Source organism: Cyprinodon variegatus, unplaced genomic scaffold, assembly GCF_000732505.1.
Source record: "Cyprinodon variegatus isolate N-32 unplaced genomic scaffold, C_variegatus-1.0 Scaffold563, whole genome shotgun sequence".
Lineage (NCBI taxonomy): Eukaryota > Metazoa > Chordata > Actinopteri > Cyprinodontiformes > Cyprinodontidae > Cyprinodon > Cyprinodon variegatus.
The window spans coordinates 531,594-554,413 of NW_015151016.1; the positions used below are offsets into that span (position 1 = coordinate 531,594).

At 37.5% G+C, this 22,820-nt stretch overlaps 2 protein-coding genes across 2 annotated transcripts; one reads left to right on the forward strand and one right to left on the reverse strand.

The window, feature by feature from the left end:
- The first annotated feature begins 1,679 nt into the window (after positions 1–1,679).
- On the forward strand, positions 1,680–15,581 carry stmn4 (stathmin 4). Its single transcript, XM_015391900.1, has 6 exons — positions 1,680–1,774; positions 8,160–8,222; positions 8,436–8,531; positions 8,675–8,880; positions 11,150–11,341; positions 14,450–15,581. The coding sequence occupies exons 2-6, from the start codon at positions 8,210–8,212 to the stop codon at positions 14,507–14,509; spliced, it is 567 nt and encodes a 188-aa protein (XP_015247386.1). The 5' UTR covers positions 1,680–1,774; positions 8,160–8,209; the 3' UTR covers positions 14,510–15,581.
- An 866-nt stretch (positions 15,582–16,447) lies between these two features.
- Positions 16,448–21,813, reverse strand: LOC107095673 (interleukin-17F-like). Its single transcript, XM_015391879.1, has 4 exons — positions 21,702–21,813; positions 21,227–21,426; positions 19,400–19,543; positions 16,448–18,536 (listed from the first exon to the last, which is right to left on the reverse strand). Exons 1-4 carry the CDS (start codon positions 21,708–21,710, stop codon positions 18,407–18,409), a joined length of 483 nt encoding a protein of 160 aa, XP_015247365.1. The 5' UTR covers positions 21,711–21,813; the 3' UTR covers positions 16,448–18,406.
- Between the last annotated feature and the right edge of the window lie 1,007 nt (positions 21,814–22,820).

The window sequence follows — 22,820 nt, forward strand, 5'->3', positions numbered from 1 at the left end:
TCAGTCATGAATTCACTGCATGTTGAGCTAAAGACCTTTGAAGCATTTGGTTTGTTTCTTGTGTTTACCTTTTGATGTTAATATTTTTGTGCCATCACCCTTACATTCGTCTGTTTGTGGGGAACTTTGTGATCTTTACTAGTGAAATGTTCTGGATAAAGTACTACTAAAGTTTCCACACCTCTTTACTTTAATCACATCAAACACAAAATAGTCTATTTTTTTTTTTATAGAAAACGTATTTGATCCACCACAACAGACTGGCAACCTGCTCAGGGTGTACTCCGCCTCTCGACCATAGACTGTAGAGATAGAGATAGAGGAGATAGAGGCACCGGCCCCACCGCAACCCTGAGGGAATAAGCAGGAGATGGATGGATGGATGGATGGATGGATGGATGGATGGATGGATGGATGGATGGATGGATGGTTTGAAGGATGGTATTTGATCATGTTAGGTGCATGATTGCAAAGTAGAAAGTGAAGAAAACATGTTTTTTTCAAATTCTTCTATAAGCTAAATGCATTTTATGCATTTTAATTCAGCACCCTTTACTCTGAGACCTCTTAATAAAATCCAGGGCTACAGACCAATAAACTGCATGGCTGACTAGGCAGCATTAATTACAGAAGCTGTTCAGTGAGCAGACCTGTTGGAGCTGCAGAGATATACAGCTCAGGCTGGTGAATCTGTTTACAGGATAACTATTATAGTTTTGTAAAAAGCTAAATCAGCAAGTTTTATTTTAGGTTTGCAAGGAGCTATGAAGGGAACATAAAACCTGCAAAGGACGAGGACTGAAACTGAAGATTCTCCTTTCAGCAGGACAGCGATCCACCCACAGCAACAATGGTTTCATGCTGATTGATGTGGTAGAACGGTCTAGTCAAAGAGGAGCAAATAAAAATAAGAATCTGTTTAGAGACGTGAACAATGATGCTAACAAATGCCCCAAAGAGAATTTTATCAGTTCAGGGAATCTTTTCAATAATGCAAAAGAAAAAAAAAACAGATGGGCGTTGGCAGAGACATACAACAAAGATATAAATGCAGGAAAAGGGTGTTTGACGAAGTGGATTCTAAAGGGCCTGAATATAAATACATGCCACACTTTTCAGTAATTAATTTTGTTAGAAATATTTTTTAAATCCTGTTTGCACCACTTTTGTAAGCGAAAATTTGGAAAGAAAGCAGAAGATTGTAAAAGTACTAATCTGAGTAAAGCTTTTAAAAATCTGTATGTTTAGATTAGTTTCTTTAGAGGTGTTTGTTTCAGGATGTAAAACTGAGTCTCATCTTCATTCCAAAAGGATTTCATTTTTTCCTTCTTTTACACTCTGCACCTAAATAATTGATATTGTCACATGCCTTCAAGCTCAGCCTCCTGCTGAGAAACACAGACACACAAACGGCTCCTCACTAATTTCTAACATTGCCATCCTTCTGCTCAGCACACACATATCTACACACACCCACAGTCCCACCCTCCTGCACCATGCAATAAAACACTGACTCCTACACCCACCCTGCAGTACAACACAAAGAGCTGATGACCCTCCCTCAGCTAACTTCCTCCCCTTTCCCATTGGCCGAGAGGCCTGGATGCTGGCAGTGTCACCAACCAATGAGGCGTCTCCAAGGTGATGTCATGGAGGCAGCATTGATGCTGTTGCTGATGCTGTTGCCCGGCGCCTGCATCCACAGAGCCAGACGGAGGGTAACCACAGTCAGCCGTCCAACTTCAGCAGCAGAGACCGCAGGAACAGAAACGGGGTAAGTCTAAGGAACCCAGGGTGACCCAACTGGGTCACCCTGGGTTCCTGTAGTTAAATCTGATCATATAGCTGACAGCGGGCTTTTCATGAGGGCGATGTCGGGGTGAAGCGGAGTGAGGGGGAACAGATCCACCTTGATTTGGGAGCAGAGGGAGAAAAGAATAGAACACTACTGTAATCTCTGTCATCTATTATTGATCCTGGATGACTTTAAAATGGAGCATCCCTTTATGGAGAGAAGGGTGGGGGTAGAAAATGGGGGAGGGGGGGCAGAGGAAGTCTGCAAAAAATAAAAAGGTAAAGGTGGTTAAAAAAAACAGTAAAAGTTCTGATATTCCAGCACTTTTTTATTCCCTGTAGTAATTTTTTAATATGCGTTTTAGAATCCTCTTATACTTTTCATGCAAATATAAAGTTAGATACAGCACTTTACTGAGTGACATTTAGTTTATGAAAAATTATAATTTTGGATCTGGTTGAGATGTTCTTTATTTCATGGACTCGTAAGAACTTCCCCCCTGTAATATTATTAAGGTCATTAAGAACCTGATTCTCCAGGTTTGGGGAAAGTCTGGATTAATCCTTACAGCAGCATGAGAACATATGCAAGATGGAATATAAATAAAAGAAGAGAAATTAGAAAGGAACATGTGAGTTCTTCAATCTGAAGTAGAATTAGAGAAACTATTTCAACTTTTCTTCTTTTTCTTTCTTTTTTAATAAATAATCAATGTTTCTGTTGAAGTTAGATCTTAAGAAATAACTTCAGTTTTCTTTCTTCTCAGTCTTGATGTCTACAAACTCTGCCTTCAGAAAAAAATTCACTTACTTGTAATCATGAAGCACTATCACCTTATAGGCTGCAGAAAGTCCCCATTTGGACCTGGCGGGTGTGGCGCCTTCATTTTATACACTTTCACTCAACAGATACCCGCTGACGTTTGTTACCACGGTTTCAAAGTTTCTGTCTGGTATTACTGGATGCAAAATATGTTGTGTTTTTTGATCAGATGTTCTTGTTTGGAGAGTAAACCTTTTTACATTAGTGATTGCAAATAGGAAACCCCACCCACTTTCAGCTGGTGTGTTCTTCATTGCTTTAAATAATTGTTTAGTATTAAAATATAAAAATTTGCTTTAGTTTAGTTTTTTTATAGGCACATTTGGATTCAAAAACAAATACTACAAGATTACTTCCACATAATATCACCACTCAGTTCACTGCTCTGAATGGCATTTCCCATCAGCATGGCCTCAAAGTTCCCCAGCATGTGTCTTTGTAAGCTGCTCTTCTCCGCTGTGAAAGAACAACACATGGAGCACATCCACCCCAGCAGGAAGCAGTGCATTGATCTGCAACCTTGGTGGTTTCACAAGATCGGATGCAGTGTTTGTGTGAATGTGTGTGTGGGTTCTGGAAAGCCAGCCGTTTAGGGTCTGATTAGTATGTAAAGGCTGTCCTTGTGTGTGTCCCTCCCTCTGGGAGCCATGACAGGCAGGTCATTTAAGGGTGTGCCTTGCAGCATATTTGGTCTCATTCTAGGTAGTGTCTTTCTACTACAGATTTTTTTTTTTATTTCAGTGCAGCTTGTCTTTTTCCATTTCAATGTTGGAAGCAAATGGCTAGCCTGATTTAATTACCCAGCAGGGTTAGCAAACAGAGCCAAGTTAACTGGAAATATATGCTAGTATGATGACTGGAAATGTTCAAATGTCAGAGTTTGAGGGAGTTCTTCCACAATGATTAAGTTTTCCTGACCTAGGTTGTATCAGAGCATAGGGAGGAACTGATTAGGGACCCCACCTACAGCTCAGTCGGTCACAACACCAAAAATCTGAGCAGCAAGATCTTTGTTATCACTTCAATGATGCCTGAATGTGCAAATTGAACAGAACCAGTTTTATTGTTAAAACTTTTTATTTTTTAATATTCATTTCTATTCATTTTTTTTTATCTGTCTTCTTTATTTATTTTTTTATTTTCCTCAGCTCTATCAGTGACTACTGTTCTTATGATGTAAATTTGTGTTAATGTTGGCATCATAACCAGAAGTATATATTTATATATTTGGGACCCATCAAAATGTATAAAGCAATTACTTATATGCATTTTTTCCAGTAAACTCAGTAATTTATTCATCACAACTCTCAACATTCTGCAGACATATGTTTTTTAAGTAATCATTTTGAACGAAAAGTTTAAATAAGAAAGAAATGTGAGGTAAAACATTAATTGATCAGTATAATCAACCGGTTTCCTTAATCATTGTTCCTTTACTGAATCATTGTCCTCTAAATCTGATTTCAAATTTTCTCTTTCTTAAGACAATTATTCTCCAAATCAAGTAAGTTTCTGAAACAGCTGGGCTCTTGGCAGGCCCTCTATAGCAGATGTTAGATTAAATTAGGCTCATATCAGGAGGCACCAGAGCGTCTCCACCTTTAGTGGAAAGAGTTACATGAAGTAGGTCATTTTTGGTGCTCAGAGTCTGATTCTAACCAAAAAATTAAAAAAAGCTTGGATGCAAAATGAAATTATCTCAAGGAAACCAGGGGAATTTAATCATTGTGTTCACTTACCCAAGAAAAATGAGAGGTTGCGCAGAATATGACTAGAGGTTTCATCTTCCTTAAGTCAGATTTCTGTCCGATAAGTTTTTTTTTTCAATGAGACATCTGAAATGAAGTGAGAGAAATAAGAGAAAAGAGAAAGATTTATATTTTCCCTCAGATGCACAAGCTTGGATGGCACCAGCTGACATTTTTAACGACAAAGTAATAGCAGGCGGTTATGAAATCTGATCCAACAATTTCATGCCCTGCTGCCTCTTCGTCTTGCTACACACTTTTCTTTCCCATTTTTAAATATATAATGAATTGAATAGGATTAAAGCTTGTTGCTATTTCCTGTGGCCTTTTCTTGCCACCACAAGTATTCATACTAGACCCCAGCAATATTTAAAGCAATAACGGTCCACTTCCTGATTGTTCCCCTTTGCTTTTTTGCATCTTCGAACCTCCAGCATCACCTCCTGATCTTTGAAATGAGTTTTACCTGCTGGTAGTTCAAAGAGGTTTAGGGGCTTTACATCAAAGACTGAAGGGCTATGAGGGTTCAGAGCTGGATAAGGGGAAAACAGAAAATAAGCCCTGGAAATGCAACCTCAGTATCTAAGTGAAAACCATTTTTTAAAACACAATGTTTTTTAGCCTTCAAACAAAACACGGTCACCTTCACACTTTACTGCAGCTTCCCTATTACTATGATCAAACCCTGAGAGTTGGTGCAATAGTCTGCACTAAGACTGCTCCCTCCTTTATCAGCAATCCAATCACCAGTTTGGCTCTGGTTCTAGTACCAAGGTGTACCAAGGTGAGAGAAAAGTCAGCTGGTTAAAAGAAAAATGGAACACTTGTTTTTTCATACAAAAAACACAAATTCGTTAGTTTAAAGAAACACAAAAATTTCTAATCACAAAATGTTTTAAATAAAGTTCACCCAGTAATGGCAGAGAAAAAAGCTGCCCCTCCAATTACACTGATAAAATACTGTCTCTGCTGCAGTTGGGGTTCCATTCAGCTCTCTTTTCTTTTCAGACATCAAGCCCATTGTACCAGTTTGTTGAAACTGAGTTGATAAAATCAAGTTTTCCTTTTATAGCCTTATTTATTTTAGGAGATTCAGTTGTGTTAGAGTCAGTGGGACTCATCCATCCATCACACAGCTGCAATGGGACTATCAGCTAAAATAACATTGATTATATAAATTGAAATTGTTAATTTCCATTTGGGTGCTTTTAAAGCATTTTTAACATATAACAATTGTCAGTAATGCTCCAATATGTAAAACTAATTGATAGCAGTTTGATAACTGATATCCACTTTATTGTGCATCTTCCAATGTTCATCCTTTACACATCTAAAATTATCATCATGTTAATTTGTGTTTATTTTAATATAGATGGTTGAAATGATGTAAAAAGAAGAAGCGTAAGACACAGAATCTACTTCTATAATGTTAAACTACACAAAATCATAGCTTATCTTAGCCTATCTAAACTTAGCCTAGCTTATCTTATCTAATTAATCAATAGGCTGCACATGGAGCACGGGGTAGCACTGCTGCCTTGCAGCAAGAAGGTTCCAGGTCCGATTCCCAGACCCAAGCTTATCTGCATGGAGTTTGCATGTTCTCCTTGAGCATGTGTGGGTTCTCTCCAGGTACTCCAGCTTCCTCCCACAGTCCAAAAACATGACTGTTAGGTTAATTGGCTTCTCTAAATTCTACTTAGGTGTGAGTGTGAATAGTTGTTTGTCCTGTTTGTCTCCATGTTTCCCTGCGATGGACTGGCGACCTGTCCAGGTGGACACTGCCTCTATCCCATAGACACCTGGAGATAGGCACCAGCACCCCTCACTACCCCAGCAGGGATAAAGCGTGATGGAAAATGGATGGATAGATAATTAATTTAATAAGAACTATAAAAACTTTATTAACCTGACAACCCACTGTGATACATAATTTAGCATAAATGCTACATGCTTATTTCAGATATAGGCTACCTCACTTTTTCAAGATAATGAGATGTGATATTTGATTTTTTTTCCCTCTATATTTAGAATATTATAATATTATATTAAGCTTGTGAATCTATTGAAATTTGACAGCCAATAAACACCTGAATCTGGATAACCTAATTCTAGCCTAGATATTAAAGGACTATTTAAATATTATTTAGAAGAAATGTATAATGCTCTGTAGCGCCTCCTATTGGTTTCAGGAAAAACACTTCAGTTGATTTTTGATGATCATGCATGGTGCTGGATGAAGTATTACCACTTAGGGAAGTGTTTGGAGGATTATTTTTTTTTTTCTTTTGTCACATTAAAATATTTTATATCAAGAAACAAATCAGACAAATTTAAAAGATACATTTGTATTTTTTCTATGCTTTGATGTCATCCTTTGATTACAGTTGGGTCACTTTTGTTTCTTCAAAGGTGCACTTAAAAAAAAAAGGAATAGTTCAACATTTGTCGTTTAAAGCTTCTGAGGGGCCACAGACGATCACATCTGTCATACAACAGCTTTATATGTCAGATTTGCATGTAGCCTTCCTTTAATGTATGCAACCTTTATTTAAACAGGTATATCTAACTGAGATTACAAATATCTATTTACAAGAGAGACCTGGATTAAGGTCTATACTTTGACTAGGCCACCTTTGAATCTCCATTTTCAGTTTATTTTGCCTTTCAGAGTTTGACTTGGTTGTATAGTTTGCATTACTGTCCTGCCCTGTGACTAAGGCAATTGTTTTAGCTTAATATCTCAAAGTGATGCTCAGAAAACCTCCTTTAAAATTTGATTTTTTTTAGGCAAAAATAATCTTGGTTCTAAAGAAGCCATGCAGCACCAGGCCATTACGATACCTCCACCGTGTAAGTGCATAAGTAACATGGATGACTGTTGGTTAATTATGGTCAGCAGTGGTTCTGGCCTTTGAGCCGCTCTGTGTTTGTCCACAGAGCTGGCTTCTTTTGTTATCTCTTGGATTTGTCATCCATGCACTATTGGAATAGTTTTGTTTGACAGCCAGCTCCTGCTATAAGTTGCTCTCTCAATGTGATTTGATGGATTCCTAAAATATTGTAAATTACTTTTAATCTTTTAAATGTAAAATTATTTCTTTAATTTCTTTTGATGCTTATTTGGGATCTTTAAACAGGCTTCAAGCGGTCAGACCAGTTCTGTTTAAGTGATTCCTCGATCAGATAGTAACCTGGTCTGTTCACTGCTCGTGAAGATTGTGCTTAAGTTTCATGCTTAACTGTTTTTAATCATAGTTCATTCATATTTACAGTATTGAAATGATATATTCACACACAGCATCCAAATGGTCTGTGCACATTTCTCCGTTCAAAAACTGCTTTTAAAATTTTAGGTTCTCTTTAAGTGATATCAAAAGTTATCTGATACCCTGAACGATTTCAGAATAAAGGACTCCGTTAGACGGTTAATACTTTTCATGGAACTGTACTGAAGAGTAGCAATGACAGTACAGCAATGTCATAATAATGAACAAGAAAAACATGTGCAGATGAATTCCCTCATCAAACACAACCTGTCTTTGATCCATGTCGGCATTATTAATGGCCAGTTAGGTTGGTCTACAACAAGGGATGGAAACAGACCAATAGAATGAGGTAAAAATGGGGAATTAAGACAAAAACCAAAGCTGCACAAACACACTAGATCAATGCAGAATGCAGGTTTGTTTAATCCTGTCCTCAGCCACTCTGTCTCATATTCAACGGGTGACCTTTGAAGCTGCCTCATTAAAGCCTCCCCGTGTCTCTGTGTCTGCATGTGTCCCTGGCAGAGTGAGAAGGCGCTTTGGTTTCCCTGGAGAGTTACAACCGCAGTGACAAGATGACTCTGGCAGGTAAATGCAGTCGCAGCATAAAACTCCTTTCCCCTCCCCTGCATGCTCGTTCTTTTAAGAATCAGAGATATGCTGGTTGGTGGCAGGGACTAATGGCCGTCACTGCGAAGGAGCACCACATCATCATCTTTAAATGCTTGCTCATGATCCTCTTTAATTAAGCTAAGGTCTAAATGTGTGTGTGTATATGTGTGTGTGTGTTTGTGTCCTCAGCCTATAAAGAGAAGGTCAAAGAGCTCCCCCTGGTGTCTCTGTTCTGCTCCTGCCTGAACCCACAGACTGCAGATAACACCACATATAAAGCAGAAGGTACAACTCATTTGTTTACCTCGAATCAACACAGAATTTACATTTACACTTGAAAATAACAACTAAAATAAACTAAAACCATATACCATATCCAGAACTGTTTATTTCATTTATTCTAACCTGATGTGATCAAATAATCAAAGATGCAGTGGACCTGGGCTGGTGCGTCATGAAAGATGTGGAGGTGATCGAGCTGAACAAGCGGACATCCGGCCAGGCCTTTGAGGTCATCCTCAAGCCTCCATCCTTTGATGGCCTGCCAGAACTCAACACCTCCATGCCGCACCGCCGCGACCCATCCCTGGAGGAGATCCAGAAGAAGCTGGAGGCTGCTGAGGAGAGACGAAAGGTGAGGAGCATCATATTAAACCTGTCGGGGACGGCTCTCCTCAATAACCTGCAGTTAGAAAATGTCTGTTTTGCCTTTTAGTACAAATAAGGGTTACGAAGTATTCGGTTTGACAATATTTGTCCTAATTCCCAGTTTCTCTCTATGGTTCTGAAAGGTTAACCTTATTTAAAATGTTATTTATGTGCATTTAAATGTAAAATATTTTTTTTAAGCTTGTACAAAAGCTGAATAACTTCAACGAAAAGCAAATTTGCATTATTTTTTTCAATTTATGTTGATTTTCCTTTTCACTAACCACAACTATGTAGATGTTTCACTCCAGTATTTCATTGTTTTCATGACCTTGAAAGCCTGTTTGTTCATAGTCCATTGAACCGGCACTTTACATTTACTGATGATTGGAAAAACAGATTATTTCTGTTTACATGCATGGATCTGTCGATCAGCAGACAAAGACAACCTTCTCATGTTTTTTATTTATTTTTAAACCTTAACTTTAGTGCTTTCATCATTTTATTTTTAACTTCTTTTCATAGCACTTTGAGATAGACTGATCATTTGAGGGGATCTACAAATATACTTTAGTATTTTCAATGTTACTTTTCAAGTAATTATCATTCTTACCTCCATCTCTATTTCTTTGAACCTGCTTTGTCTTTTATGGCCAATCTGTCAAACTGCCTGTAGAAACTACAGTCTGCACATTTTAATGGTAAGAACCTAATCGGTTGGCAGATCTTAACATTGGCCCAGCTGTCTATGTAGACAGCTTTTTTGACTGTCTGAAAACCAAGATTTTCCAGCACAGAAGAAGCCTCCACTAATATAAACCATTGGTGTTGCTACACTTTGAGTACCTACGTAACAGAATAAATACATTTAAACAGAACTTTTTAACATTTTTGAACCAATTTAGCACTTTACGTCCCACCGGTCTCACGGTGAGGATGGTGAGCTACATTGTACACTGCAAAAAATGTAAATCTAAATAAGTNGACAGAAATGAGGCTGCTGTATACAGGCATGACCGGGCCCTCTGACCACCATCAATAGGCAATCAATGCAGAGGGAAGCATTTTGCCCAAGGACACAATGACTGAGAGGGATGGAGCTCGAGTTTAACCGGGTGACCCTCCGGCTGCAGGACGGACTCCTGCATCCTACGCCATTGTGGCGCTAGTTAAATCTCCTGCACTTCATGGCCCAACAAAAACACCAGATGTCATTGAGACGTTGTTTTTTAGGCTTAATCTGGTCGGTCCTCCATAGTCCAAAAATCCTTGTTGAAAATGTGTTTGGTTGGTCTGATTTTGTTCCACTTTAGTCCAAAAAACAGAGATTGAAAAGACAAAGCAAACCCAGTTTTCAACGTCTTTTCAACAATCAGAAAATGATGACTTTTCACTTTTCAACCACATGTAGACATTATTTGGACATAAATCCTATCATCTTTACAATTTTTTTGAAGCAATCATTGCTCATTGGGCCCTGTCTCATATTCATTCTTTGGTCAGCACCCCTGTTAAAAACTAAACCAACATGACAAGGGGTCTTTGCTCTGTCTCCTCATCAATTTATGGGTCCCAGACAAAATAACATTGAAGACCCATGATCTGAACTATTCTACAGTGATAAATCGCTCCTTAAAACATTGTGATTTTTGATTGCTTTACTTGTTAAACATTTGGGCCTTGCTGTTTTCTTTAAAACATTAAAATCTAATCTCATCATCTTGTGTATCGTCACGCATCATGAGCCAGTTAGATCATTTCCACCCCCCTTATTTCTGCGTTAGTGCTCATTTAGAACAGGAAACTCATTGTTACAGATGGCAAAATACCTTGGATTTTGTGATAAATACTTCAGTTTATTCATATAGAACCAATTCACATTTCATCTAAAAGTATTTAATAGAGACAATTTAGTTAAATCCTGCAGAAAGAACCATATAATGAAAACATTGTGGGGGTTTTAAAGTTCTTCTGCGGTGAAGACATAAGTTATATATTGCTTATATTGCTTAAGCCAAAAGTTGTTTTGGCTAAGCTCTGATTTTAGAGTTGGCTCTGAGTTATTATATGTTAGAAAGTTGTGCTGCAAGATGTCTTTGTTCAAAGGGAGAAAATGTTGTCTATCAACAGAATCATTTGGCTTTTAAGTCACTTCAGTAAAGTACAAAAAAAAAAACCTACAATTTTAAAACCCCAAAAGCAGAATCATCACAGGTTAAATGGGCTTTTCTGTAAAGTGCTCTTTCTCCCCCTAGTGCCAGGAGGCTGAGCTGCTGAAGCACTTGGCAGAGAAGAGGGAACATGAGCGTGAGGTCATCCAGAAGGCCTTCGAGGAGAACAACAACTTCATCAAGAACGCAAAGGAGAAGCTGGAGCAGAAGATGGAGGCGAACAAGGAGAACAGGGAGGCCCTTCTGGCGGCCATGCTGGAGAGGCTGCAGGAGAAGGTAGGACCCAGCAGCTCAATATATGGTCTGTTTATGAAAAATGCTCCCAAACCTCTAACTTCCCAGCTCATGAAAGAAAGGAAAGAGGCCAGTTCTTCGATGTGAATGGTAGGTTAATAGTTTGATTTTGATTAATCTTGGTAGATTAATCAAAATCAAAGGGAGGGAAAGAAGATCACAGCAGGGTCAGATGAATCAAGAGCTTTGAATATTTCTTTACAGCCTGGAGACAGTTGCTGTTTACTTTTCATCCACTTTACAAGTTCCTTCATCTGGATCATTTTTCCATTTTCTGTCCAGTTTATGATTAAATATTTATGCAGACATTTTACTTCACATATTTTCCTCTGATTGCTCTCCAGCGGTCGCTGCTCAGCCTTGAGTTTCTGAGAAAAAAAACAGTTTCAATATTTCCTACTTTAATTTGTTCTCTCGCTTTTCATCATTTTGCTGCAATTGATGCCAGCACACTAAATCTGAGAGAAGCTTATCTTGATCTATAGCACGTGATAGAGCTTTCATATGTCATTGTTTCTGGATCTAATAAACAAATCCAACTCATCACATAAAGCATGCCGGTGTGGAAAAAGGCCTCTTCTATTCAAGCCTGTTTGCTAAATAAGATGTTTTTATGATTAAAAGGGACAACATCAGAGAAATACCCGTATTTATGTCAAGAGGCATTTCAGCATCTGCTAACCAAGAAAAACCTCTAACACCCACAACCGTGTCGTGTAGAGAGCAGTGGGAAAGTGCTGAGCTGGCCTAAATGACTAAGCAGTTGTGACAGATATCTAGCAGCCGCAGCTCTGGTTAAACATGGACTGCATCTCAGAACCCTGGGCCGCTGGAGTTGGCCTTTTCCCTTGTTTTCTGTCTATAGTCTTGTGGTGGGACGTTTGACAAGAAGCGATCAAAATGAGCGAGACGTGAACGGCGATAACATTTCAGCAAAACTGCTGACAGTTTGCTTTCAGCCTGCAGAATTTTTATGCTTTGCAGCATGATCTAAATGTTAGGACATCCTCAGGCCTCAGGCAAAGAGCTGTCAGGTCTTAGAAGAACGTAAAAATTCTCCGGTCTTCGTAATAGTATCAGGTCATAGGTCTCAGGAAACGACGGAGCACTTTTAAAAATTTTTGTCAAATCTTAACCAAACAAGCAAATATTTGAGTTTAGCACAACTACATTCTAACCTCAAACCACATCTCTCCCTCTGGAATGATTTGTTTGAGCCAGAGTGGATTGGTCGAGCTCAGGCAATGACGCTGGCAAAACAAAACAAAAAATTGATTAAATGTGTACATATGGGCGTGCAGGTGGTGCAGTGGTTAGCGTGCATGACCCATGAATGGAGGCCTTAGTCCTCGATGCGGCCGACCCGGGTTTGAATCCAGTCTTTTGTCCTTTGCTGCATGTCTCTCCCCCTCTCTCACACTCCCTTTCTTGTCAGCCTACTGTCAGAAAAACGGGCCACTACCTGTAGTGCTGTAAAAACTCAAACAAAACAAAAAATGTATATATTATTCTTTCTGTGACTCAAAATAAACTCTGACAATGTTTTTAGGTGAGAATGTAGCTTAGTAAAAATCAATTATCTGCCTGGTTGGTCAAGATTTCGCTCCATTTTAAAAAACTTAATTTCTAACACCTGATAATTTTTCCTATGACCTAATAACTTATGACCTGGAGTTGTCCTTACACTTACACCTTACAGAAACTCAAAATGTCTGTAGAACTAAAGTCTGTTGCATGTATTTTTATTTATTCCCCAAACAGAGAATTTACTACTCTAACATATGAATGGGATATTGTTGCAGCTCTTAATGAGTGTTTTCAGTTGTTCTGATGAAAGGCAAACCTCTGCTGGAGTCTCTGGTCTTTCTTTTCCTCTAAAATTTCTCGTATTTATCTTCTTATTCCATCCAATCTTCCACCAGCTTCCCTCCCTCTGCTAAAGAAAATTCTCCCCACACCATGATGCTTTGACCACCTTGTTTCAGAGTGGGGATCTGAGCTCAGGTTTATGTGTGTTAGGTTTTTGGGTTTTTTTTCCTCAGCACACACTGTTTTGTATGTAGGCCAAAAAGTTTCATTTTGGCCTCTTCTGACTTTCTTCTAACCTCTGTCTGACTTTAAAGACTGAAAACCCAGTCGACAACGGCTCTGTAGGTTGAGTGACTAATAGTATTGCAGACAGTTTCACCCATCGGAGCTGTGGATCTTAAGGCTCTTCTTGCTCAAATCATATTCACATGTTTGAGTAGTAAATTCTTTGTCCAAAGAATAAATAAAAATACATGCAACACACTGCAGATATTTATTTTTAAACCTGTGTATAAATATTTTAGATATCTCATCAAAAACAATGAAATCCACTGTAGTTCTACAGACATTTCAGATTCTGCAGTAAGGTGTACGTTTAATGACATCTACAGGTCTCCAGGCATTACCATGTTCTCCCTGACCTGCCTGCTTTGCTCCTCCACCTTCATGATTGTTATTGTTCTCTACCAAACCTCTGATTCGTATTTGGAATAAATCACCTACAGGTGGACCCTGTCTACTAAGCAGATGATTGGTTGTACAGGATTTTATGTTTTTTGGAATCAGAATAAAGCGACCATAATAAAAATGAATGCCAAATATATTAACTAACACGTGAGGTTTTACTATGGAGCTCACTTTAGAGAGCAGCAGGTTGCTTTAGATTTTATTTAGGGTATCAACATAAAGGGGATTGACATGCATGTAAGAATCACTTTTTTAGATGTTCTTTTTGTAAAACTTTTAGAAAATCTTGTTATATGTTTCTTCTGTTTCTCAGAAAAGCCCAGTAACGTGCTTAAAGCTTGTGGTTGTGGTGTGATCAAATGTGACAAACCTGGCATAAATGCTGATGAATCATTTCCCCAGAGTAAATACAGGCAAAAACACACTTTCCATTTGTTTTTTACATCATTCAGAGGCCTGATCCATATTCATCAAAGTTAGATGAGGTTAAAAAAAAAGACTTTCATGCCCATCTGACTCATTACTGCCAAGGAATTCATGAATATTGATGACTCTGGTGTTTCCCCTCTCTCTGTGTCTGTGTGTGTCTGGCAGGATAAACATGCAGAGGAAGTGAGGAAGAACAAGGAGATGAAGGAGGAGGCGTGCCGATAGATGCAACGGAGCCAGAAGAAGGGACAAAAATAAAGGGAATCCGACAAACAGACATAAAAAAGGACATAACAGCGACTTGAATGAGCTTCAGAGAAAAGCTTTTACATTGGATGTGTGCTGTCAGACCTCCTGTGCTGTACAAAGTTTAACGATGCTTGATGTATAAGGGGAACTGGTTTAGGGGAACTGGTGGGGTGGGCGGCTACATCAACACAAACAAGTATTCAACATCCATGATTTCTTCTTTATTGCAGAATGAAAACACAATCACTTCTTTCTTCTTTATTGTTTCTATCAGAAAGCAGAAAATTAAAATTGCCTGAGTTAAATTTTTACCAGCGAGTGAATTTTCCCTCATCACCGACTGTTAGCTTGGCAGCAACACAGAGAGAAAGACGCAGAAAGTTTTTTAATAAGTCTACAACTCTGGATCAAACGCAATGATTTGAACTTGTATTTTGGTTAAAATGAGTTTTACAGGTTTTACAAGCTGGAACCAAGAGCTGGGCCACAACTTGTTAAGACTCACCAATTCAAAGCTTTCAAATAAAAGTTTTCTCTTTATCCAACTTATAAGAACTAAGCAGTAAAGCTAAAACCTCTTCTGCATTCTTCCATCTTTGCTATAGTATTAGACGTTACTTTGAGTCTTTTTGATTGGAGCACTAATTGCACTCTTCTGTCATGAAGCACAACTCAAAAGCACATATGCATTCCAGAGTTATCATAAAGAGTAAAATGAAAAATAAACAGCAATCATCCTCACTTGGTGATTTAGTTACAACTTCATGGGTTTAATGGTTAATCTGCAGGCTCTGCTCAGCCTGTGTCGCTCTGCTCTCAATGTTTCTTTATTATTTTGAAGGGAACTGGAACTGAAAAATAATCTGCCCAAACGTTCCAGTCATACTGACTACATCCTGGCTTGACTTAAAACATCTTAATGTTTATACTCTAACTGGGGAGGAAACAGGGAGTTTGGACTTGCTGTAACTGTGTGTTGCTGTGTATCAAAGGGTGGACTGGTTGTATTCATTTGGCATGATTAGTAAAGACAAATAGCTTAATTCAATTCATGGTTTGGTCTATTTATTTCCCTTTCAACTATAATTTTCTAACCAATTAGTTTCGGCTTATTAAACTAAAGACAAAAATTTGATTTCTCATAGATTTTTTTTGCAAAAAACGTAAACATAAATCAAACATAAGCTCAGTTGACTGAATTAATCTTTAATTTCCGATTGCATGGCGGAAAAAAAAGGTACGTAGACAGAAAAGCAACAAATAGCAGGAATTAATCAGTTGTTGCATAACTCTTTTTCCAAAAAATATATTTTAATCAAATACAGCTGCAAATAAGTTTTTATCCCTTGTGTAAACAAACAATCTGTTCTGACATAGTCAAGAAGAGTGGAATTTCAAAGAAATAAAACAAAACAGAAAGCAGTAACATCATTAAAATGGTAAACATATACACTGCCATATATGCATATGTACTAACAAACCTGACATGTACAGAAACTGTTTTTAACTGATAAGTTAAGTATGAAAAACAATACTGAACATAGAGCAAAGAACTGCAACAATTAGGCAGATATAAAAAATATATTTTAAGCTTTTAGCTCATAAAACACAATCAGGAGAAAAGCATTGGAAGGAGAATAAGTGAATAAGTGCAGTGATTTCTAATAGAGCTAAATACTGTGCTGGGCCATTCTTTTCGTCCAGACATCAAACATCCCCATAATGTTAACACGGCTCTAAAATTCAGCTTTGGTTACAGAAAATAAGACATTTTGATTAGAAGCTGACTTTATAGATATTAGCTAAAAGTACAAAAGAAAAAACACTTTTTAACTGAAGATCTGATCTAAATAATCTATCTATCTATCTATCTATCTATCTATCTATCTATCTATCTATCTATCTATCTATCTAAGTGGTATTTGATATTTACACATAGTGAATATTTCATCAAAATGGTATCAGGTGGTTAATTACCACTAAACGTATTAGAAAGAAAGACCATGTTGGTTCACATTTACCAAAAAATGAAAACTAGAGTGAACTGGGAAAATAAATACATAAACCCACCCAGGCAAAGAAACCCAAACAGATAAAGCAAAAATAATACAGCCAAAAAAATAACATTTCTGTAAATGTATTTTGCTGATTTTTACACAGCTTTAATTTGTTCTTCAGAATGAATGGATTTGCTTTAACTTTTTTAGGATGTACCTCCACTGAGGAGGTTATGTTTTTAGGAGAGTTTGTCTGTCTGTATACAGGATAATTTGAAAAATTATAAACGGGTTATAGTAACATTTCTACCAAAGGTTCGCCTCAGTCCAAGGAACAACCCGTTATTTGTTGATGATGGAACTTTTTGAAGGATCCTGTCAATACAAGTATTAACTTAAGGTGTCATTATATGTAGAGGAAAATGAGCTACATGGTGAACGTCTGCTCTCTCCAGGTGTTTTTCTAGTTTATCTTAAGATCAAGAGTGACAAACAATTACAACATCAGACGCGCATCTAAAAGATGACATGGAGGAAATTATCGAATCGGCAAAGCTGTCCTGTTCTGCTAAATTCTGCATGAGGTGTCTCATATCCATGTTAAAGGCAGTTCAGGCAATCATGGAATTCGTCTTAAGGGGTTAGAGCTCTAATCTTGCCTGTCAGCTACATTTTTACCATATTTTGTGTTTTACAAGCACATAGTAAACCATCTTGTCCCATTTTGACCTTCTTCTTCCAATCAGCTCAAAGTTCTGCTAAATGTCCTTCCCTTCCTAAAACTGGTTTGATAGGAGGAGGTCCTGACTGAGAAACCTAGAGTGCATATATTGAATCGAACCTACCAGGTTCTCTTTATATACAATAAACATACGCTTCTTACTTGATATATTTTATATCTGTACAAAACCCCATTTTAACAGAAGATCCTTTAAAGCAAGCCTGGTTTGCTGCTTGATCTGAAGAAAGACAATCAGTTAATGTTTTGTTGTTGTTTCTGCAAAACTACATACAAGTCACATATATGTGGTATTTAGAATATTTAGTTAAGAGCCTATAAAAACTTTATCTCATGCAACGCTATGTAGATGCTCAGTCTGCACTAATGAAGATTTGCTCACCCTCAGCAGGCTGAATGTTTTAAGCTGCTCCAACAGCAAAGCAGCATGACCTGTTTTCTAAATAATTCAGATAATAACTATTTGACCTTTTGGGAGTAGACAGTGTTTTAAACTTTATGTCCAGTTGGTCAGGAGATTTTTAGGGGTGAAAAAAAAAGAGACAGTATGGGAAAAGAAGAGTTGAGCCCTGTTAATATAAAACCTGTCATCAAAATACAAGCAGGGGATTTATCATAGGAGACATATTACTTAATAAAACAGGGAGATCTTTCTGAATTTTTATAAATTATAGCTACATCAGAATACATGGCATGAAGAGACAATTGTAAAAATCAGCAATGGACTTTAAAAACATGTTTTTATATATATTTGGGCACTAAGAGCAATCTAACAAGTTTAAAATGAGAGAAAGTTCTGGTGGAACACAATAAAATGTCATCATATATAATCATAATTCATCTCTCTTAGCTTAACCTGCTAAAATCTCACAATAAGGACAACAGACCTCTGGTTATAATTAAGCTTGGGAATCCTAATAAAGTGGCTTACATGAAGATATTAAGGACACCAAGTGTGTTGGAAAGTGAAAAACACAAGTCACAGTTGTCAAAAAAAATCTTATTTTATCTACAGCAATAAATACAGTTGAAAGCAGATACAGTATCTGTTCTCTCCTGTATCTGTGTCAACCAAACCAAACAGACAGTAGATGATATGGTCGATACGTGTCACCAGAGCATCTGTTGGACGTGTTGTTACTCCTGTGGTATCACATTGGGTCTCACGCAAGTACAGCCGACCGTGATCTCTTCCGTCCCCAGCTTAAAGACATACTTCTTCTTTGCCTTCTTCCCTGGTTTCTTGTTCTTTTTTTCCTTCAGGGTTCTGTAGAGGGATGGTTAAAACATAGAAAGTTTAATGTCTGGTTAGAAATAAAGTTGTTGAGTTTCAGGTCTCTGCCTCCAAACAACTTTGCAAAAAATAAGGTCAAACCATAAGGTCAAATGTAGAGTCTGTAAGGTCCACCTCCGTCTCAAGGCTTAGTCTAACTTCTTTACATTACCGCTTTAATTTAAAAAGTTAAAAACTTCATAAACTATGTAAAAATGTTGAAAAGCTCATTTAAAATTTTTAAAAAGCAACAACCCAAGTTTCTGTGTTATGCTTCAACAAAAAAAAACAAATCTTAAAAATCCATTGTTTCCTCTGTCTTTAGATTATAAATTATACAAAAAGCAATCTTAGCCTAAGAGCGCTCACAGACCGCTGGATGCTGTTTAGATTCTGCCAACGCAATGTCATTAGAAAACTGTTTCCAAAATAACTTTTTAAACATAGGAGTTATTTATAGGAACCAAACCCTTAAAAATACAGCGAGTTCACAGCTAATCTCAGTACTACGTTTAGATTGGGATGATATTTGTGAAATTAAAAACAGAGACAGAGAACAACAGAATGTTTCTCATGCCGAAAATGTTTTTAAAAGGTTGAAAACAGTAAATGGGTGTTCCCTGTAATCATGTTGGTTTTCATCTCAGCTTACTTTCACTGAGGATGTTATTTTAAAACAAGCCTAACATCTGATGCGACTTACTTTTTAAACAAGTGTCTATTCTTCACAGATGTTCCCAGCTCTTATGCTCTATCCTGCTCACTGTTTTTTTGTTTTGTTTTGTACACAAGCAGATCAAAAAACTAAACTAGAGGCTTAGCATAGAAAAAAAAAGCTTTCTAGCGCAGAGGCTCACCTGTACAGAACCAGGACCTGATATTTAATGGGTTTGGCCTCCAGAGATAAATCCTCATCTCCCCTGTAAAGGTTCAGACAGCCGGACGTGCTGCAGTTGGCTTGTAAGATCCTCTCCGGGAAACGATGCGGGTTTACAGAGTCTCTATATGGAGAGGGAGTCAATCAAGATATGTAGAGTGAGAACTATTCCACTTGGAAACTAGATATGTGGAACTAATAACCCTTAATTAAAGGCAGCATTGACTTAACAGTATCAGTATCAGTGAGTACCAACAAATAGGGCACTGATACCATTTATAGAGCCAAAAGTTTATTCAACTATTGTCACCCATTACAGGTAGGCAATAAAAAGTTCTACTGGATTCACTTTGTTTTAGTCTTTTTCCTGCTTCACAAAGGTAGGCAGCAGCTTCACAAAGCCATGATGGCAACTATTTTACATCCAAGTAGTTTGCAGTTCATCATATATACACACACACACATATATTTCAAACAGATGGTATCAGTATGGTATCGGTATTGGCTAATACTGCACAGCCAGGTATCGGTTATCATTATTAGGGCCAAAAAATTGCATTGGTGCAACACTTCTTAAAACAGCAACTGGCTTCAAATGAGCAGCAAGTCTGTAAAGCAGTTAACTGCATGCTAGAACCTGAGCAGATAACACAGATAATAACCAGAATGTACGCTTTTTTATGTGAAAACCACTGGACAACTTAAAATAACCATGTGTCCATTTGGACCATTTCAGTGGGAAGTTTTATACCCGTTTTGATAACTGACTGTTTAAATAAATTCTCATACTAGTAAGGAAACGTCCTTAAATGGCAAAGACTGCCAAACATGTTCAGATAATATTATATAATAAACAAATACGATTATTTCATATAATCATTTATCCCCATAATCAGTTCCAACATCTAAATCCAATGAAAGACATAAAATTGTGTTTTCATGAGAGAAATGGATGGAGTAAGGGACAAATATATTTGTTAAATAAACATTCAAAGAGGTGATTTTACCAGAAACTATTGTCAGAGTAACTTCTGTCAATATATATTTGACATAAAATGAGCGGTTGATTATAAAGCTAGGGTTTTATGGTTTAGGGTCTCTGCGTGAAAAATTTGCAATAAAGTAATCTGATTCAAAAACTAAGCAAGCAGCTCATTTAATTTCAGATGTGGAAAAACCCCATGAGTGTTTCTTTCCTAATCCGTTTAATGTGTGCAAGATGCTTCTTACTTCAAGGACATCGTTAAAATTCCTTTCGACTGCGGTGGGAGTGTTTTCGTGGTTGAGTTACAACCAGAAAAGCTCTAAAACAGATAAAAAGCACTGTTCATCTGTCAGCATGTATAAAGCATCTAAATGGGCTGAAAAATGAAACCTAAACTGCTTATTTTAGCGGTTCTGGTTTGAATGGTTGCAACCAAAAACGTCCAGGTCATTTTTTTCAGAACCTTTGAAACTCACTGATTTGTAAAGATTTTTTTCTCTGTTTTTTTTTAAGATAGGAAGGAAATAAAACTTCTAAAATCCACAGGAATTTGTTTTTTTAGAAGTTATAAATATCAACTCCTGCTTGTACCGTTTCTTCAACCCAGACAGTCTGAGGAAATACTTCATCTACGGAGGGGAAATAACCTCAACAATGCAGCATGTCCTCCAACAGATGTGGATCCTCTGCAATGGGATAATTCATTTATAATCACAGGCCATCGATTCCAGATGTTCTGATGTTCTAGTCTAAGACTGAAAAATAAAGCCTGTCAGCCCTGGGGGCTGTGCAGCAGAGCAGCGGCGTGTGGTGTTTCCTCACATGTAGGTCCACGGTGACAGAGACAAGTTGGCAATGCTTGAGTCCGACCTGATGGAGAGGTAGGAATACGCAGATGGATCCAGAGCCAGTTTCACATTCCTTCCCTTCGGCCTGACCTTCTGCTCCAGCGAGATCAGACGTTTTTTACCAGCAGCAAGAAGCACCGAGGCGAAACCCAGCAGGAGAAAAACTCTCACCACCTAAAAAAAGTCCATAATGAGATATGTGTCTTCTTAAAGTTCTGTTCTTTTAACCTCTGGATATTATGATGTTAATAGATTGGAAAGCAATAAACTGATTATTTAATGCATTAACATCATCGGTTTTACAACAGTTCTCTTATATAATAATCTCCTTTCCCAAACTACATATAGAAATAATCAAGCACAGTGATAATACTGAGTCATCTAACCCTTAATTCACCCTGTGATGAAATCTGATGTAAATTGGAGATAAGTAAAGTCCTCTAACTCACCATCAGCATGACTGCGTCTTCTCTGTGTTTCAGCTTCGACTGCGGCGCTCCTGTGCAGTCCTGCTGGCTTCAGGCAGTGTTTATATGCAGGCAGGCCGTATTGGTGTGTGTGCTGCCAACATGTGCAGCGACGCGCATTTCCGCCATGCCTTTCACAGATTTAGGTCACTTTTTTCTGCTTTTCTTTCTCTGTTTTCTGTTGTTTTGTTGTTTCTTTTAATTTTATTCTCATTTGTTTGATTCGCTCTCACCTTTTATGATGAGTTTGCATTTTTTTCTAAACATAAAATAACACAAAGTTCCCCCTGTGGGAAAGTTCAAAGGTGACACCTTCACAAGTGGGTCAGAAGAGCGAAAATGTCTTCTCACCTATAGAACAGTGCATTTCCTGTTACCTGCAAATAAAAAAATGGTTTTGTATAAAACAAAAAAGTGCAATGTCGGGGTTACAATTTTTGGTTTATTACAATTACACTGCAAAAATTTTCTGAAATGAGTAAATATTTCTTAAAATTAGTGTATGTACCCTTAATTTGAGTAGGAAATTAATTGATCTGCCTATAGAAGGAACATTTTTACCATTTAAAATAGGTTAATTAGATATTATGCACTTGAAATAAGAGTCTGCAGTTGTTTTTTTATTGTTTTAAATGTTAATTGTCTTATTCTATTGGCAAAGTGTATCAATTGCCAGCTCAATTCAAGAAAATAATTACTTATTTTAAGAAAAAATGACTTAGATTTACATTTTTTTACAGTGTAAAAATTAGCAACTAATCTACAGCAAAAAATCGATTTCAACTCATTTTCTTTATTTAAAGTGATGCACTGCCATCAGTACACAAACTGATTGGACTTTTATTATTAAAATAAACCCATCAACACGTATCATTCAAGCTTTCCCTCAGTTTTAATTCTTAACTTTTTTTATTTGCTTCAGTGAGTCATTTAGTGGATTAGGCTTGTAGCTACACCTACACACTGCCAACACACTCTTAACATGTAGGTCAAGGAAATGCTGACAGAGATTCTTGTAATAAATCAGCATAACTCCAAAGGTATCTAATGTGATAACATCTTCTCGCCTCGAGCATCATATATGAGTAAGGACCCGAACAA

Bases quoted from the DNA above. Each gene is read 5' to 3' on its own strand.
- LOC107095673 (XM_015391879.1), bottom strand. The intron at 19,544-21,226 runs GTGAGGAAACAC...CTCTCCATATAG, and splicing joins CTGTCACCGTGGACCTACAT to AGACTCTGTAAACCCGCATC. The intron at 18,537-19,399 runs GTGAGCCTCTGC...ATCCCTCTACAG, and splicing joins CAGGTCCTGGTTCTGTACAG to AACCCTGAAGGAAAAAAAGA.
- stmn4 (XM_015391900.1), top strand. The intron at 8,532-8,674 runs GTACAACTCATT...AAATAATCAAAG, and splicing joins CACCACATATAAAGCAGAAG to ATGCAGTGGACCTGGGCTGG. The intron at 8,881-11,149 runs GTGAGGAGCATC...TTCTCCCCCTAG, and splicing joins CTGCTGAGGAGAGACGAAAG to TGCCAGGAGGCTGAGCTGCT.